Source organism: Euprymna scolopes, unplaced genomic scaffold (assembly GCF_053919585.1).
Source record: "Euprymna scolopes isolate OS-2025 unplaced genomic scaffold, ASM5391958v1 sca289, whole genome shotgun sequence".
NCBI lineage: Eukaryota > Metazoa > Mollusca > Cephalopoda > Sepiida > Sepiolidae > Euprymna > Euprymna scolopes.
The window spans coordinates 2,501-17,500 of NW_027633312.1; the positions used below are offsets into that span (position 1 = coordinate 2,501).

Consider the following 15,000-nt stretch of genomic DNA (forward strand, 5'->3'; position numbering starts at 1 on the left):
TAGCTGCAATATTTTAAGTCTAAAAAATTCTTATTTTTTACTTTACTAGAATATCTTGTCTTTACTTTTCCAGGTTGAATTTCTTGTCCTTTACTTTTCCAGGTTTAATAAAATCTTAAGAATATTACTTTTCATGCGCGCATTTTTCCATATAATCCATGATTTTTCCAGGCATTGCTATTGTATTAATACATAAATTTATAATATTTATTAATGATTGTCAAAAAAAATTAGCTCTCAAACACACATTTATGCAATATTTATCATTCAATCACAGTAGTTCCGAGCCAGGGTCTCTACCGAGACTGCAGTTCATGAATTTGTGATCTGTATAGAGCGTAAACTAACAAAAAAGATGGCACTCAGTGTCTTTTTAGATATCGTTGGAACTTTTGACAACATACCCTTCAGTAGTATGTTCAAGTCGCTACGAGAACTCAATGTGCCACCAGTACTCATCCGATGGATTGAGTATATGGCGAGGCACAGAACAGTTCAAGTAGAACTACTGAGGGCAACTGTTAAAAGGGAAGTAGTTAAATGAAACCCCCAAAGTGGGATTTTATCACCTTTACTATGGAACTGTATGCTGAATCCTCTTTTAAAGGAGTTTAAAAATAGGAATATTTATGCCCAGGCTGATGCTGATGACATCGCAGTGCTGGTCGCGGGTTCAAAGCATCATTGGTCAGACGCATTGCCAAAATGGCATTAAATATTCCTAATAAATGGTCTAATTGAAATGAATTAGAATTCAGTAGCCGTAAAACCGAAAATAGTCTTGTTTACATATAAAAGGAATTGCCAACTTGGTGACCTTTTTCTGAGTGGACAGAAATTGAAACTTTCGCAGAAGGCAAGGCTGTTAGGGGTAATTCTGGACAGTAAGCTAACCAGGAAAAGCCACATAGAAAAGATTTCCTCCAAGGCGACTGCAGCCCTTATGCAATGCAAACAAATTGTGGAGAAAACCTGGGCAGTTGACCCGCATGTAATGAGGTGGATATACATTGCTATGGTATGTCCCATTTTGTCGTATGCATGTGCTTCCTGGATCCGCGGGAAAGAGAAACTGTACTTGAGGAAGAAACTCCAGAAGGTACAAAGACTTGCTTGTTTAATGACTTCTTCAGCATATCCGAGCACACCTACTGGAGTATTGGAGATGCTGTTGAATATCCCTCCGATTAAAGAATTCCTGAAGGCAGAAGCGATACGGGGATCCTATAGAATAGATCTCATGGGCCTGTGGTGGTCAAGATCTGTTGGGACTACTGGAAAAACAAAGAGTCACGTGGATTTGTGTAATGAGGCTAGGAAGGAACTACCGCTCTTGCATGTGCTGGGTGACCTTATGACTAAAACCAGATCATTTGAAAAGCATTTCACATGTATGGTTTATGACAGAACAGGCGCAAGAGATTACGAAAAAGAGCTGGAAAGCAACGTAATCAAATGCTATACTGATGGATCTAAAATGAATGATAGGATTGGTGCGAGTGTTTATATAGAATACTCAAACCATCTCACCTGTCAAAAATCTTATTATCTTGGTAAACTGAGGACGGTCTTCCAGGCAGAAGTCTTCACCATACAGGTATCACCGGATACAACACCAAACACCAGTCATGAGCTGGCACCATTGGATGTGGTACCAAACACCATCCCCGCCTTCACCGAAGAGCAGGATCTCAGACCAAAGTCTGACAAGTAAGCTCTAACATTCGGTAAACATCACGACAAAAACCGAAGAAGGCGAGATAGCGCATGTTTAAGGCTTTTGAATCTGAGGTTCTGATCATGGAAGAGGTTCAGCAACAGGAAATAGCTATCCTTTCAGATAGTCAGGCAGCTATTAAAGCATTGGAGAATAGTACGGTAAGATCCCAAACCGTACTGTGCTGCATTGAAAATCTAAACCATCTAGGAAAAGAAAACCACATATCTATTTCATAAGGAGAGTTAAAAAAAAAAATTAGTTATTAAAAAAAAGTTCGGTTTTTTAATTATAAAAAAAAACGATACACGGGATTGAACCTAAAATCTTTCCACCAACCCCCGGTACTCTAACATGTTATATTGGACAAAATGTTTGCAAAGTAGATTTTGATAGAGAGAAATGAACGGGGAGATGGAAACAAAAGTATTACAAGAATTCCATGGGAAGTTAGAAAAGTTTTGAATAGGAGACGGAAAGGTGGATGGTATTCTCTTAGAAAAGATGTGTTAATATTGATAGTCTTTCAAGCCACAAAAGGTAAAATCAAGCTAATGTTAAACTACAAAACAGTTCAATTCCCAAAAGTTTATAATATGGGAAGCAACATAGATATGTGGATGAAAAGATGAGAAAGTGCAGATGGTTGGTAGTACATGTGATTATAGATCTTAAGTCTGCCTACTTGCATGTGATAAAGGCAGTACCAGTTAAAGAATTGGCAGGGCTAGTATTTGGTGCAATATTAATATTGCATCAAAGATCATTGGAACCTTTCTAAAAGCGGGTAATGAAAGGAAATAAGGCAACAGAGGCCACCAATTCATACATTGATGACATATTGGTAGATGTGACAAGTTGTGGAACATCTTAAAGAATTTCTGTTAACAGCAAAACCGCTATAATCTCCGAGCAGAGTAGTGGTAGCTAATGAAAAAAAAAAAAAAAGACGCAAGAAATGAGCAAACAGCATTTATTCTGTGGAAAATTGTGGCATGGCTGTCACTAATATAACAGCAAGTGAAGTGGACTGGGAGGGCAGAGTTGATTGCAAAACTGTCAAAAATGTAGAGGATTGTTACTGAGGTAAGCACATCTGAAATAAAAAAAATAAAAAGGGGTGGTGGTGTAGTGTGATGCAAGCAGTATTGCAATAGGCATGTGGATCATGCAGAGTATTGCAATAGGCAGTAGAAGATGCAGCATGATCAAAGCAAAAGAATAACTATAATTACATTAATGTGGCTGAATTAGATGCTGTTTTGAAAGTCATCAAGTTAGCTATGAAGAGAGATCAAAATCAGGATTGATTCAGCCGCATTATGTTGGGCAAATTCTAAAATGGAGAACAGAAAAATTTACACAATATGTGTTGGGAGAAATAATTGTTAAGTGTAGAACTTGTAACTTGAGTTAATATATGACTTTGAACAAAGCAGATATCCTAACATGTGGTTAATTAAACAGTGGCTACTTGAGTAAAAAGATCCCATATTAAACGGTGAAACAGAGTTGCAACATAAAGCAGTGGATATAATGGGAGAAAATTGTTCCACTTATGAAACAGAAGTTCAGATGGTCAAGAATTGTTTAGGTCAATTAATCCTGCCCTTAATATACATAATTCTGACAAAATTGTGACTTAACAATTGGAAAAAAAAATTAACTATTGATATAACATACTATTGTGGGGTGCATAGTTGTTGATTGATTGTGGACCTGGGAGATTGGCAAAATGTCCTTATATAGAGGAATTAGAGAACTTGATGTTTAAACGAATCTGGGTAATGGGCAATGTTACCGTTTTTTACTCAGAAATTCTCCAGATGATGCTTAAAAGAGGATTATCTCCCTTTTTTGAATTACAGGAGAACTTATAAAATAGTGGAGTGGTATCATTGGAATGGCAAAAGCAGTAGCTGAGAGAAGAGAGATATAGCCTGAAGAGGACACATTCTAGTAAAATATGACACTTAAGGTTAGACAGAGGGAGCGGACAGTGCCACAAAGATCAATTTTTAATTATGAATGCAGGTATCCAGCAGATACATTCCTGAAATCCAAGTAATGGCTAGCTAGATGCATGATGTAAAATTTAAAAGGAATAATAATAAAAAAAGTGTGAATTATTGTCACAAATTAAGTTTTTTATGCCACCTTATAAAACAGTATTCTTGAAGAAAAAAAAAAAGTATTCATATAGAGAAAAGTAAATAGGATCTTATTAAAATAAACTCAGTTAAAATATTCTTTATTATTATTATATTCATATACCCCATCCCTAAAGTAGCAATACATACGGATGATAAAATACTTTGGATAATTATATTTGAGGGGGGTTCTGTCTATTTTAAAAACCAAAGTAATTTAAGTTCTCAAAATACCAGTTTTGTTTGGAAATGAATATACTTTTAAAAGGAATTAATAATAATGTACATTATTTAAAACTTTTAAAATATATAAAGTGATAAAAATGAGTATCATAAAATAGATTTTTAGTAAGGTTGTGTAGAGTCCCCCTCCCAATTTGTAAATGCTTATATCGCGTTTGCATTAAAAATTTTGTCCTGAAATTTGGAAACTAATCAGAAGAGACATCACTTTTAATAGTTTGGTGTGTTGAAAGAAAAGAAAAAAAAAAAAAAAAAAAAAAGACTTCAACATGACAATTATTAAATATTTTGAAAAAAAATTTTTTTAAATTTCTTTGGATACTCAATCTTTTCACTGTTTTTATTCATTAAAAGTATAATTGCATATTTTGTCTTGTGGTAGCTAACAATGTAAAATACTAATAGTTGGGGGGGGGATCATTTCTATTTGAGTTTGGATGGAAAACTATCTGGCCGTGAATAGATAGGTTTTTTGACTTTTATTCCAGAATGAATTAGAAAAGAAGATGAAAATATGAACATAAAACTGTTCTTACATGTTTTGTTGAAAGCGATTTTGTTATCAGAATATAGTTTAATTAGAGCTATTCGGTTATCAGAATAGCTAATTAAAGCAATCCCAATTGGCATTATGAACTTTGTTCAATTTCCAATTTTTCACATATTTCCGGTCAAATTTTAAAAATATTTATATAGTTGAAAAGACAAGGAAATAAGCTTTCTAAATATGTAACTTGCATACACTTATCCATCGTATTCGTTTTTAACGGCAAATTAAATAGGGTTTTACTTTGAACAATTGAAAACGATTCTTTTGGTTCACATGTACAAGTGGTACCCTCCCTATATGTTTTTTTTTTTTAACTTTCCTTTTACAATTTTTCAGCAGATTATTATATCTAGCAGATTATATGAATTTTTTTTTTTTTTTTTTAAATATCTGCAGTTTCTAGTGAAGTTAAATAAAAAACATCCTAAACTCGAAAGTTTTAAAAATGAAATGTCTCACTGTAGAAAAAGGACTGTAATTGAAAATAAAAATCAAGTTCATTCAAAATTTGTGAAGGATTTGTCAGCTATAGCAAAAAGTTTTGATATTCAAATGGATGGGTAAAAAAATAGTTGATACTTTTCCAAGCATTACATTTCCTGTTAGGGTGATGCCACTTTTTAAAAATAAATTTATTTTTTGTCTTAATTCTTGTAAAGTTTCACATCCTCATTTACTTAAGTTTGCATATTTAAAAGTAATTTGAAGTTCAATATCCAAGCCATACCATTTTTAAAAGCCAATAATTATGAACCATAAATACAAGTCCTCTATGTATATATAAAAAAGCCTTCCTTAATACTAACTAACCCTAGGTATGAGTGGCAAGCCTTCTCCTAAAACTTTTAGTCCTAACAATAATACTAAGTGAGTGGCAAGTTCCCTTCCAAACAAAATTCATCTGTAAACCACATAAGCATCTAAGAAACAAAAAAGAATGCAGATTATTTATCTCCCATAAAAATAAATTGGTTAACTGTCCTAAAACGCTACTATGCCCTCCAAATGGTGAATTATTTTACAATAAATTATGTAAAATCCCAGTGTAAATGGATAACGGTGCAGTTTCAGGCCTTAACACAAGTATATTTGAGTTGACCAACGTGAAAAACCACTATATAGTCAATCAAGTTTTTGTTGAGAAATATGAAAAAAAAAGAGCCACAAAAGAGGCGTTTTTAGAACTAAAAGTCCCCGAACAAGAATTTTGCCAGGGTCACCCATACTGGATTTATATTAAAAACAATTGCCTCCACATTTTGGACAAGTTTCAGAAAAATCTAATGGATGGATCAAAAGTTATGGAACAAAACATGTAATTTTTTTGCCTTTTAGGGGCATTTTTGACCTCTTGTGCCCCTGGGAAAGCAATGGGAATTTTCATAAATTTTTTTTTCTTTTTACTATGCACATCTACTAATGAAATAGAATCTGTGGCAAAATTTCAGGAAAAACTAATGGACGGTTATTTAGCAATTGTCCGGACTAACAGACGCAAACTGAAAACATAGGCCCCTTGAAAGACCAAAAAGAAAATGGTTTACTGCCCTTAAACATTAGAATGCCCCAAAACGGAGAATCATTTTACATTAATTTCTAAAGCAAATTTTGTTAATCTTTCATTGAAGATTTTCAGAGTGTTCACATAATTGCCTAAAAAGATAGAATCACATATTTTGGAGAGGTGGTCAGATGAGGAGGTGGGAAATTTAATAAAAGATGTTAATCTACAATAACATCATTTAATTTTTACTGAAAAAAAAAAAAAAAAAATAAATAGTGTAAAAAATGTAATGAAACACACATGGTTTTAAAAGAGGAACAAATATTCAAATGTGAGGTATAAAAATGTTCCTTAATTTTAATTGGATTTTAAATTTTGAAAAAACTTTTCTTAACAAGCTTTTTCTATGCCATTATGTTATTGTTTTAAGCAATTTCAATTTTTTCATCTGTATTGCTACAAACACTTATGTATCAAGCAGTTAAAAAAAAAGATTTGCTAATAAGCATTGACTTCAAATATATCCATGCAGAGAAAGTTAGATGCTAGCTCCAATAAAACTATCAAGTTTTCTTGATTTTGCAAATTATTACAATGTGTTTATTCAGAAGATACAAAATTTGAAAAAAAAATATCTCCATTTCCTGCTTGCCGTTGTCAAGGGACATAATTGAAACAGTCATCATTATATCGAGTAAAAATTGTTTACCGATCCAATTTTTCTCAAAAACAAAAACATTGGGTTTGCGTAAGTTTTGGTGTACAGCCTTTTTAAGTATGAACATATAGTTTTTGTGCAATATTTTTTTTTTTTTTTTTTTTTTTTTAATTGCTGGATAAGCACAAAAACGTGCTCTAATGAAAAAAATATATATAAAGTTTTAAATGAACACTGGGAATGATGCGGGTCTTTTTTATTCATTTTCACTACTTTAATATGGAAAGATAATTGATATTTTATTAAAAACGAGAAAACACAATATTGGTAAGAAGCAAAGTAAATATTAAGTTTTCTATTTATACATCTTTAAACAAGGAAGAAGAACTGAAAGTGAATGCAAGAATTTGATTTTATTATTCATTAGGAGGGTATTTACATTTAAAGAGTTTGTTATATCTGGTGAATATGAAGAGTAAAAGGGATTCAAGGGTGGTATCTCCAATCTTCTGCTTGGAACACTAGACTCAACACACAAAACAAAATGGTCAAACAATTTTTACAAAAGATACCGCAATTCATGTTCATTATTGTGATGAGGATGTTATAACTGTGGTATTTTTTTAATTTTTTTTTTAAGTTAATGAGGATTATGCAAGTCTAATATCTGATAAAACAAATAGATATTTTTTGATATTGGGATTGTTGTTTGGCTTTATATCAAAAACATACATGTTTCTTGATAAAGCAGAGAAAAAACATCTTTACAAAGAAAAAACTTGACAGCAAATATAAGCATGGATAATCATTATTACCAATGTAATAATATTCATAGTTTAAGAATTGTGATACATGTTTATTTTCTGTTAAAATATATTTGCATTCACATAGCATTCTGCAGCCATATCATTTTTTTCTGTAAAATACTTTTTTCAATTACAGTAAAAAAAAAAAAAAAAAAAAAAAAATTCACAGCATGAGTATTTTGGATAAAAGTCCAGAATAATAAACATCCAAGAACTTATAAATAAAAATAACAAATTATGTTGTGAACTTGAAGATCAATATTTTAAGATGTGGAAAAAATATTTGTAAATATTGATTTCAGTAACAGGGGAAATAAAAAAATTTTTTTTTTTTAATTAGCTTTCCACTAATCCTTGTGAAAACACAATTAAGAGCCTAAGCTAATTTGATTTAAGCAACTTCTAGCCTCATCAGCTTTCACTGAAATCAAATTAAAAATACATTTTATGAATTCTTAACTTAACTTTTACTCGTTTTGTTTTATGAAAAGTTTAATGTCCAAAATTTAGCAGGCAGACAAAGCTTAAGAATTTCATCGATTGATTTAAATGGTATTCTTCTAGGACTCTGGTGATAGAAGCAATTATTCTTAAATATATAACGCTAAACTGATATCTAATGCAGAAATTTCAAGTGCTAATAAGAAAAGAATGGATAAAAACACAGGATTAATATATTTCACAACCACACATAAGTAATAAAGAAGTAATTAACAATAAAACTAAAAACAATACTTGTAAAAAGTATATTGTTCTCAAAATATTCTAAAATGTTATCTTGCAAATGTAATTATGCCTTTACTTTAAATAAAAAGTGTGCATATTGGAATGTAATAGCACATAAGAATAAAATGTATTATGTTATAAGGCACTTAAAATATTTTAATAAATTTTAGCATTCTTAGGATGAAAGAAAAAATAAATTGAGGCTTCGATGATCAAATTTACTACTTTAAAAAGAAAGCATATTTTGAGAGAAAAAAATGATGGGCAGTTACTGCAAATATAAGGACAAAATTGTAGTAGTAGTTCAAATATTTACTTTGATGTAAACATGGATGTCAGAATATACAAACAAAAATATAAAGGAATTTGAAATTCTCGGCAATAAATATCGGTTTAGTTAAAATTATATCTATTACCAATTCTTCACTTAAAAGTGAATTCACAAAAAGAATGTACCAATACACATTTAAGTTATAACGTCATCAGGGGCATAAAATAGTTTGCTTTACTCAGAATGTAGAAGAAAATATCCATCTTCATAAAAAGGTCATAAGTCAAAATTAACTAAATTTTCTTAATTAAATAGTAAATAAGTTTCTGTTCACCGATTTCTTTAATAAAAGGTATGAAATTTAAAGCCGAGAGAAACTTAAAGATCACACACACAGTACACACGTAATATAAAGGATATTTTACTTTTTTTAAACATTCCGAGAAAATGTCTATTTTTACCAGGCATAACGACACGAAAGATATTTCACATGTACACACATTTTATGTGTGTACATTATTTCAATGCAGGACATATGAAGATTTTAAAAACCTATAAACAAAATGATTTTGCAAGAGAAACAATAAAAATCTAACAAACATGCATTCGATAGCTTTACTGCACTTACAAGGGATGAATCTTGGAAAGCAAATTAACCTATTAAATAAATTGCATAATACATATATCCTGTAATTTAAAAAAAAAAAAAGATTTGTATGCTTATTAACTACATACATGGACATATATACAGGTTTATGCACTCACACATACAAACTTTTATAATAATAGGAATTATCTTCAGAAAATGCCATATTATAAGAGCATACTAATCTAGTAAACGATTTTAACTGTATCTCAATTAGACCAATATTTTTGCACTTGAAAAGATAAGTTTATTTCTTTATGAAACAAATTGGTTATATATATATATATATATATATATATATATATATAAAAAAAAGAAACCTATATGTAAACAGCTAAATGTACTTCTTGCCAATTCAGTCAATCATATTGCTTAAACATGAAATTCAAAAAAGGTGTTGGACTTTGAATTCTACTATTAGTAAAAAAAAAAAGTCTATATATAGCATAAATAAAAACAATTGATAAAATTAAATTAAAAATACTAAAATAAAATAAATGGGAGAGGGAACAAGAGAAGAAAAGTGTACACCCATAAAAACATTTTCACCCCAAACTAATTAGCTATGGAAGTATAAATGGTCGTGTTGTATCAAGGTCATTGCTTTTGTAGCAATGAAAACTGGCTCCACCAAAATCTGAAATATAGAAATAATGATAAATAAAATTGTCATACAAACAAATTGTTTATAGCAATAAGTTTATAGTAATAAGACTAACTAACATAACGAAATTGTACATTAGAAAATTATAAGTATGTTTATCAATTTTCAGATGTACAGATGTTAAATTATAATGGGATGCATATGCAAACAAAGTCAATATATATATACATTATTTAGTTAGAATTCATTATTGAGATGAGTATTATTTAATTTATTTTTTTATTGCGAAGTATCATCCTCATTTTCTCAGTTATTGCTTCACGATGTTTCGACCAACTATTCCTCTGGCCTTCATCAGGTGGTAACTGCGACAGGATAGGAACTCTGAATCTCCTAATTGCATTCTCAGCAATTACTGCCATCCATAGTTGTTGTCATCTCACCACGTTTTGGCCAAGTAAGCCTCTGGTCAGCTTCAGGGCCCGTAGCGCAGTGGATAGAGACGTTGAATCTCTACGGTTCCAGGTGAGAATTATCTGAGGATAGCAGTTTCAATCCTACCCAAAGCCATAAATTAAAATTAATATACATGCAAATTAATTCAAGATTCAGAAAAGCAGAGGTGGGGAGTCAGTCAGGATTCAGTCTTTGCAGGAGCCAAGAGTCTTTAAAGAATAAAGATTAAAAAACAAACTCACTGTCGGGAGAGTAATAGAGTTTATGGGGTGGGGTCAGCCAACTCCCTACCTCTAGGTATATGAAACTTCCTATATACCTGAAAATAGTACTTACCAATTTATGACTGCATTTGTGAAAATAATTCAGCTGCAGTTGTTCCTGTGATAGCTTGTCCTGTGGTTTCATACTGCACAGTACCATCTCCTTGTTCAACGATTGCATGGGCAACTTCTTCTGGATTTGCAGTGTGTACAATAATAATGGTCTCTTGTCCACCTTCCGTTTGAAGTGTAGTAATAGTTTGGTTTGTCAAGTCATGTGTGCCATCTGTTACAACTGCAGTATAAGTTCCTTCTGCTACAGAACCATCTGTTACTGTAGCATATACAGCAGATGAATCAACTAACTCTGTAGAAACAGTACCTTTGTGCATTTCTTCCATATCTTCATCCATATCTTCAAACTCGTCATCTTCGTCATCATCATCTTCGTCCTTAATAAGAGGCGCCATTTCCCCAGCAGCAACATGCACTTTCCCAATATGTTCAAGCAGAAGTTTCTTTCTCTTGAAGGTTTCCTGGCACATATCACATTGGTAAGGTGATAATTTCTTATGTACAAGTTGAATATGAGACATAAGGTTGGACTTGTTATTAAAGCAACGACCACAATCAGTGCACTTGTGAGGTTTCTCTCCTGTATGAATCAGCATGTGTCTATCAACGTGATATTTCTTTGTAAATCGTTTTTCACACACAGAGCAGATGAAAATTTTTTGGTTAGGAGATTTCCACCCTTCATGAACTCTCTTAGTGTGACCAATAAGTGCTCCTAAAGTTTTAAATGCAGCTTTGCATACATCACACAGGTATTGACGGGTGTGCAAATGCATACCCTTAATGTGAGTGTTAAGATTTCCACGGAATGCAGATGAATAATCACAATGGGGGCATTTATAAGGCTTTCTTCCTGAATGAACAGTGCGCATATGTGAGCTAATTCCAGTTCTTAAAACTACCTTTCCACAAATAGGACAAGCACTTTGCATTCGGTTTTGCTGATGAAGTTCTTGGTGACGTTTCATATTTTTGGTCACCCTTCCGCATTCAACACAAGTTTCACCTGCCTCTTCTCCGCCTTGAGTGGAAACTTTCATGATACGTTCTCTCCATTTAGCATTACGCATCTCTTCATCATAGTCAGGCTCATGACGATGTTTGCTCTTTATGTGCTTAACAAGACCAATGAACGATTTGTCACAGAAAGGACATTTCAAAGCCTCTTCTGTGTTACGTTTAACACTTTTTCTTTTTGGTTCATCTTCAAAAAGACCAAACTCCGAGTCTTCTTTTTTACGTCGTCGTCGTCTAAATAACTCTGCATCATCTGGATCGAGTTCTTCAATTTCACCTTCCTGGCCAAGTGGACCAAATTTCTTTTTCCTGAGCCGTGGGTCTGTCTGTGTTTGAACAGATCTTCTGCCCGGCGACTCAAAAATTGTTTCTACTTCCACAAACTGAGGAGTCTGTGGTGTCCTGGGAGATTTGTCTTGTTGTGCAGCATTCCTAGCAGCAAGAAACTCATCTTCATCAATTTGGTCAATATTATAGATATCATCTTGTTTATCATCGATTCGTCTTCTGTGCACTCTGATTGGTGTCATTTCTGCACCCTCTTCCCCATAGATAATTTGAGAGAGTGAATCTTCTTCAAGTTCAAATATTTTCCTTTCTTCACGATCTTCAATTGAATTATCATTTTTATCTTCTTCAATATAGCTTTCCATCTCATCAACTTCCATCTCAAGTGGTTCTTGCTTCAGATCCTGCATGGAATTCTTAAGATGAGTATAGGACATAGTTTTCTTCCGAGGTGACGCAATAACTGCTCCCCCATATTCATCGCTCTCCTCCTCTTCTTCACTTTCACTAACTGGCTGCTGGTTGTCTCCTAATATTCCTTCTTCCTCCTCCTCCTCCTCTTCTTCCTCCTCACTCTCATCATAAATGGTACTAGTACCTACAGCAACTGCAGTATCTTCAGAATACCTCATTTTCTTCTTGGATGGTGACAAAGAGAATTTTTGATCAACATCATCTCTAGTCAACTCGGGTCCATCTTCATCACTATCATCAGGTAACATAACCTCTTCCTCATCTTCTGAAGATGTCTTGCCCCTTTTAGCATATTTTATACCAGATGTACTTGCAACTGGTTCACCCTTTTCATTAGCTAGTTTACCTTTACGAGGGCTTTTTTCAGCAACTTCATTATCTGAATCTTTCCTGTACTTTTTTGGAGTTTCTTTATATCGAGATGGTCTACCTCGCTTTGGAGTGGTTTCATTCGTCTTTTTTAATAATGTAGGTGATTCCTGATTTTTGTAGTTTTTAGAAGTTACTTTATCCTTATTTTTTTTTTTACTTGGGGTTTCGGGAGAGCTTTTCTTGGGAGTTTTTTCTTCTTTCCTTTTTTTAATTCTTCCAGAGCGTCGTCCCTTTTCTTCATCATCATCTTCATCGGAGGTTTTCTGCCGTCGTGACTTTCGATCTGGCGAATTAGTTTCATTAGATTTCTCAATGGACGAATCTTTTCTATGTTTACTCTTTTTAAAACTAGGAGTTCCCATTTTCTTAGCAGATTCTTCTTTTCGAGGTCTGCCCCGTTTCCGTTTCAGGCTTTCTGTTTTTGATTCATTACCACTGTCAGTATTCTCTTCAGAAATATCTGCCTCTTTATGTAATGTTCTTTTCTTAGGTCTTGAATCTTTGGTCACGGAATCTGACTCATCGCCACTTGTTTCCTTGCTACGAACACGTAATGAACGTCCACCTGACTTAGGAGTTTCATCATTTTGATTTTCTACACTCTTTGGGGTCTGACCTGTTGAAGGTGTTGACTTTGGTGGTCGGCCTCTTTTTTTTGGAGTAACCATTTCTTGTGCTAACTCTTTTTGAGTTTTTGATGGAGATTGGTCAACAGCAGACACCTTGTCATCTACTACAGTTGACTTTTCTGAGAGTTCTGATTGACTCTCTGCAATTGACTCCTTAGCTTTTGTAGCAGTTGTCCTGCAGGTAGTCAGAGTAGAAGTGTCAGCAGCAGTAGCTGTACTAGTAGTCATAACAGTTTCAGCCTGATCTTGTACTCGGGAAGGCTGAGACTGTTCAGTGAGTGAAGTTGGCTGGCTTTCAGGTTCAAGAGAAACTGATTGTATGGAAGATTTAGGAGACCTAGTATCCTGATGACTAGGTTGGGATAGTTGATTGTTCTCTTGTAATTGCTTTTCATTTGTTAATGCCTTTATCTGCTCATCTTGAAATTGAGATTTTTCAGCTAGTGATAACGGAGGCTGTTTCATTTGTGATTCTGGACATTTTATTTTTTCAGGTTCAGTGATAGCTTCGATAACTGGAGGTGCTTGTGATTGTTCTGTTGCCACATTGGTAATATCTGTTTGCTGTAGTTGTTCGTCTGCTTTTTTTTTTCCAGTCTGCTGTTCAACATCCTTGAACTTGGAAACATTTTGTAAATTTTCAGTGGTAGAAGATGAAGATGTGGTTACTACACTAGGACTAGCTGTGATGTTTATAAATGTTGTAACAGGAACAGTGCAAGTTTCAGTTTGTTGAACAATTTCATTGTGTTGTTCAAGCGCTGTTGGCAATTGTTCACTTGACTCTATTGATTTTGTTGTTTCTGTGTCTATGGATGCTGTACTCCCAATATCTACCATTATAACCTCAGCACCTCCTTGAATATTTGTTATGAGAAGTTCATCCTCTGTATTCTTTGCCACAGATTCTACAGGTTCATTTATATTATGTTGTTCTGTTGGTAGAGAAACACTGGCTGAACTATCCCCACTTTTTATGTGAGAATCAAGTGGGACAAGATCTTTCAATTCTGCTGGTAACTGTTTCATTGGAAGATAGTCTTTTGCATCTGTATCATCATCATCCATATTAGCACCTGCAGTTACTTGCTGAATAACAAAATAAGGAGATGATTCTGATGGCACTTTGTTTGGATCTGCATCATCTTCCGTCTTGATGATTTGTTCAGTTTCTATTTCCATTGGAATAGAATTTTGTACCTCTGTTTCATTAAGATCAATGACAAAAAATTGAGTGCCTTCACTTGATGTTTGCAGACTTGCTTTATCAATCTCAACATTACCTTCTTCTAAGACATTTTGGTCAAGTTGGATGCAGGTTTCTTCAATTACAGGTGATTTGGTTTCAATTTTTGAACTATATGTTTTGTCACCAATTTGTATTCTTACACAATCAACTGGACTGCATGCTGACTTGTCATCAGCTGTCACATATGTACTGTTCATTGACAAATTCATATCAGCAGAAGAAGTCACAAATTCTGTTGATTTATTACCTACAGAATCATTTTCACTAGTTGATATAAGTGTTGTGGGTACTTGATCGCTTTG

The 15,000-nt window shown here is 33.3% G+C and overlaps 1 protein-coding gene across 1 annotated transcript in view; it reads right to left on the reverse strand.

Annotated features, from left to right (window-relative positions):
* Positions 1-7,216: 7,216 nt before the first annotated feature.
* LOC145274228 (uncharacterized) overlaps positions 7,217-15,000 on the reverse strand; it is an 8,500-nt gene continuing 716 nt past the window's right edge. The window contains exons 1-2 of the mRNA XM_080127371.1: positions 10,668-15,000; positions 7,217-9,908 (exon numbers count right to left, since the gene is read on the reverse strand). The exon at positions 10,668-15,000 is cut by the window's right edge and continues 716 nt beyond it. Of these exons, the coding sequence (XP_079983497.1) occupies positions 10,672-15,000 (4,329 nt within the window). The 3' untranslated portion in view covers positions 7,217-9,908; positions 10,668-10,671. The remainder of the gene's footprint in view (positions 9,909-10,667) is intronic.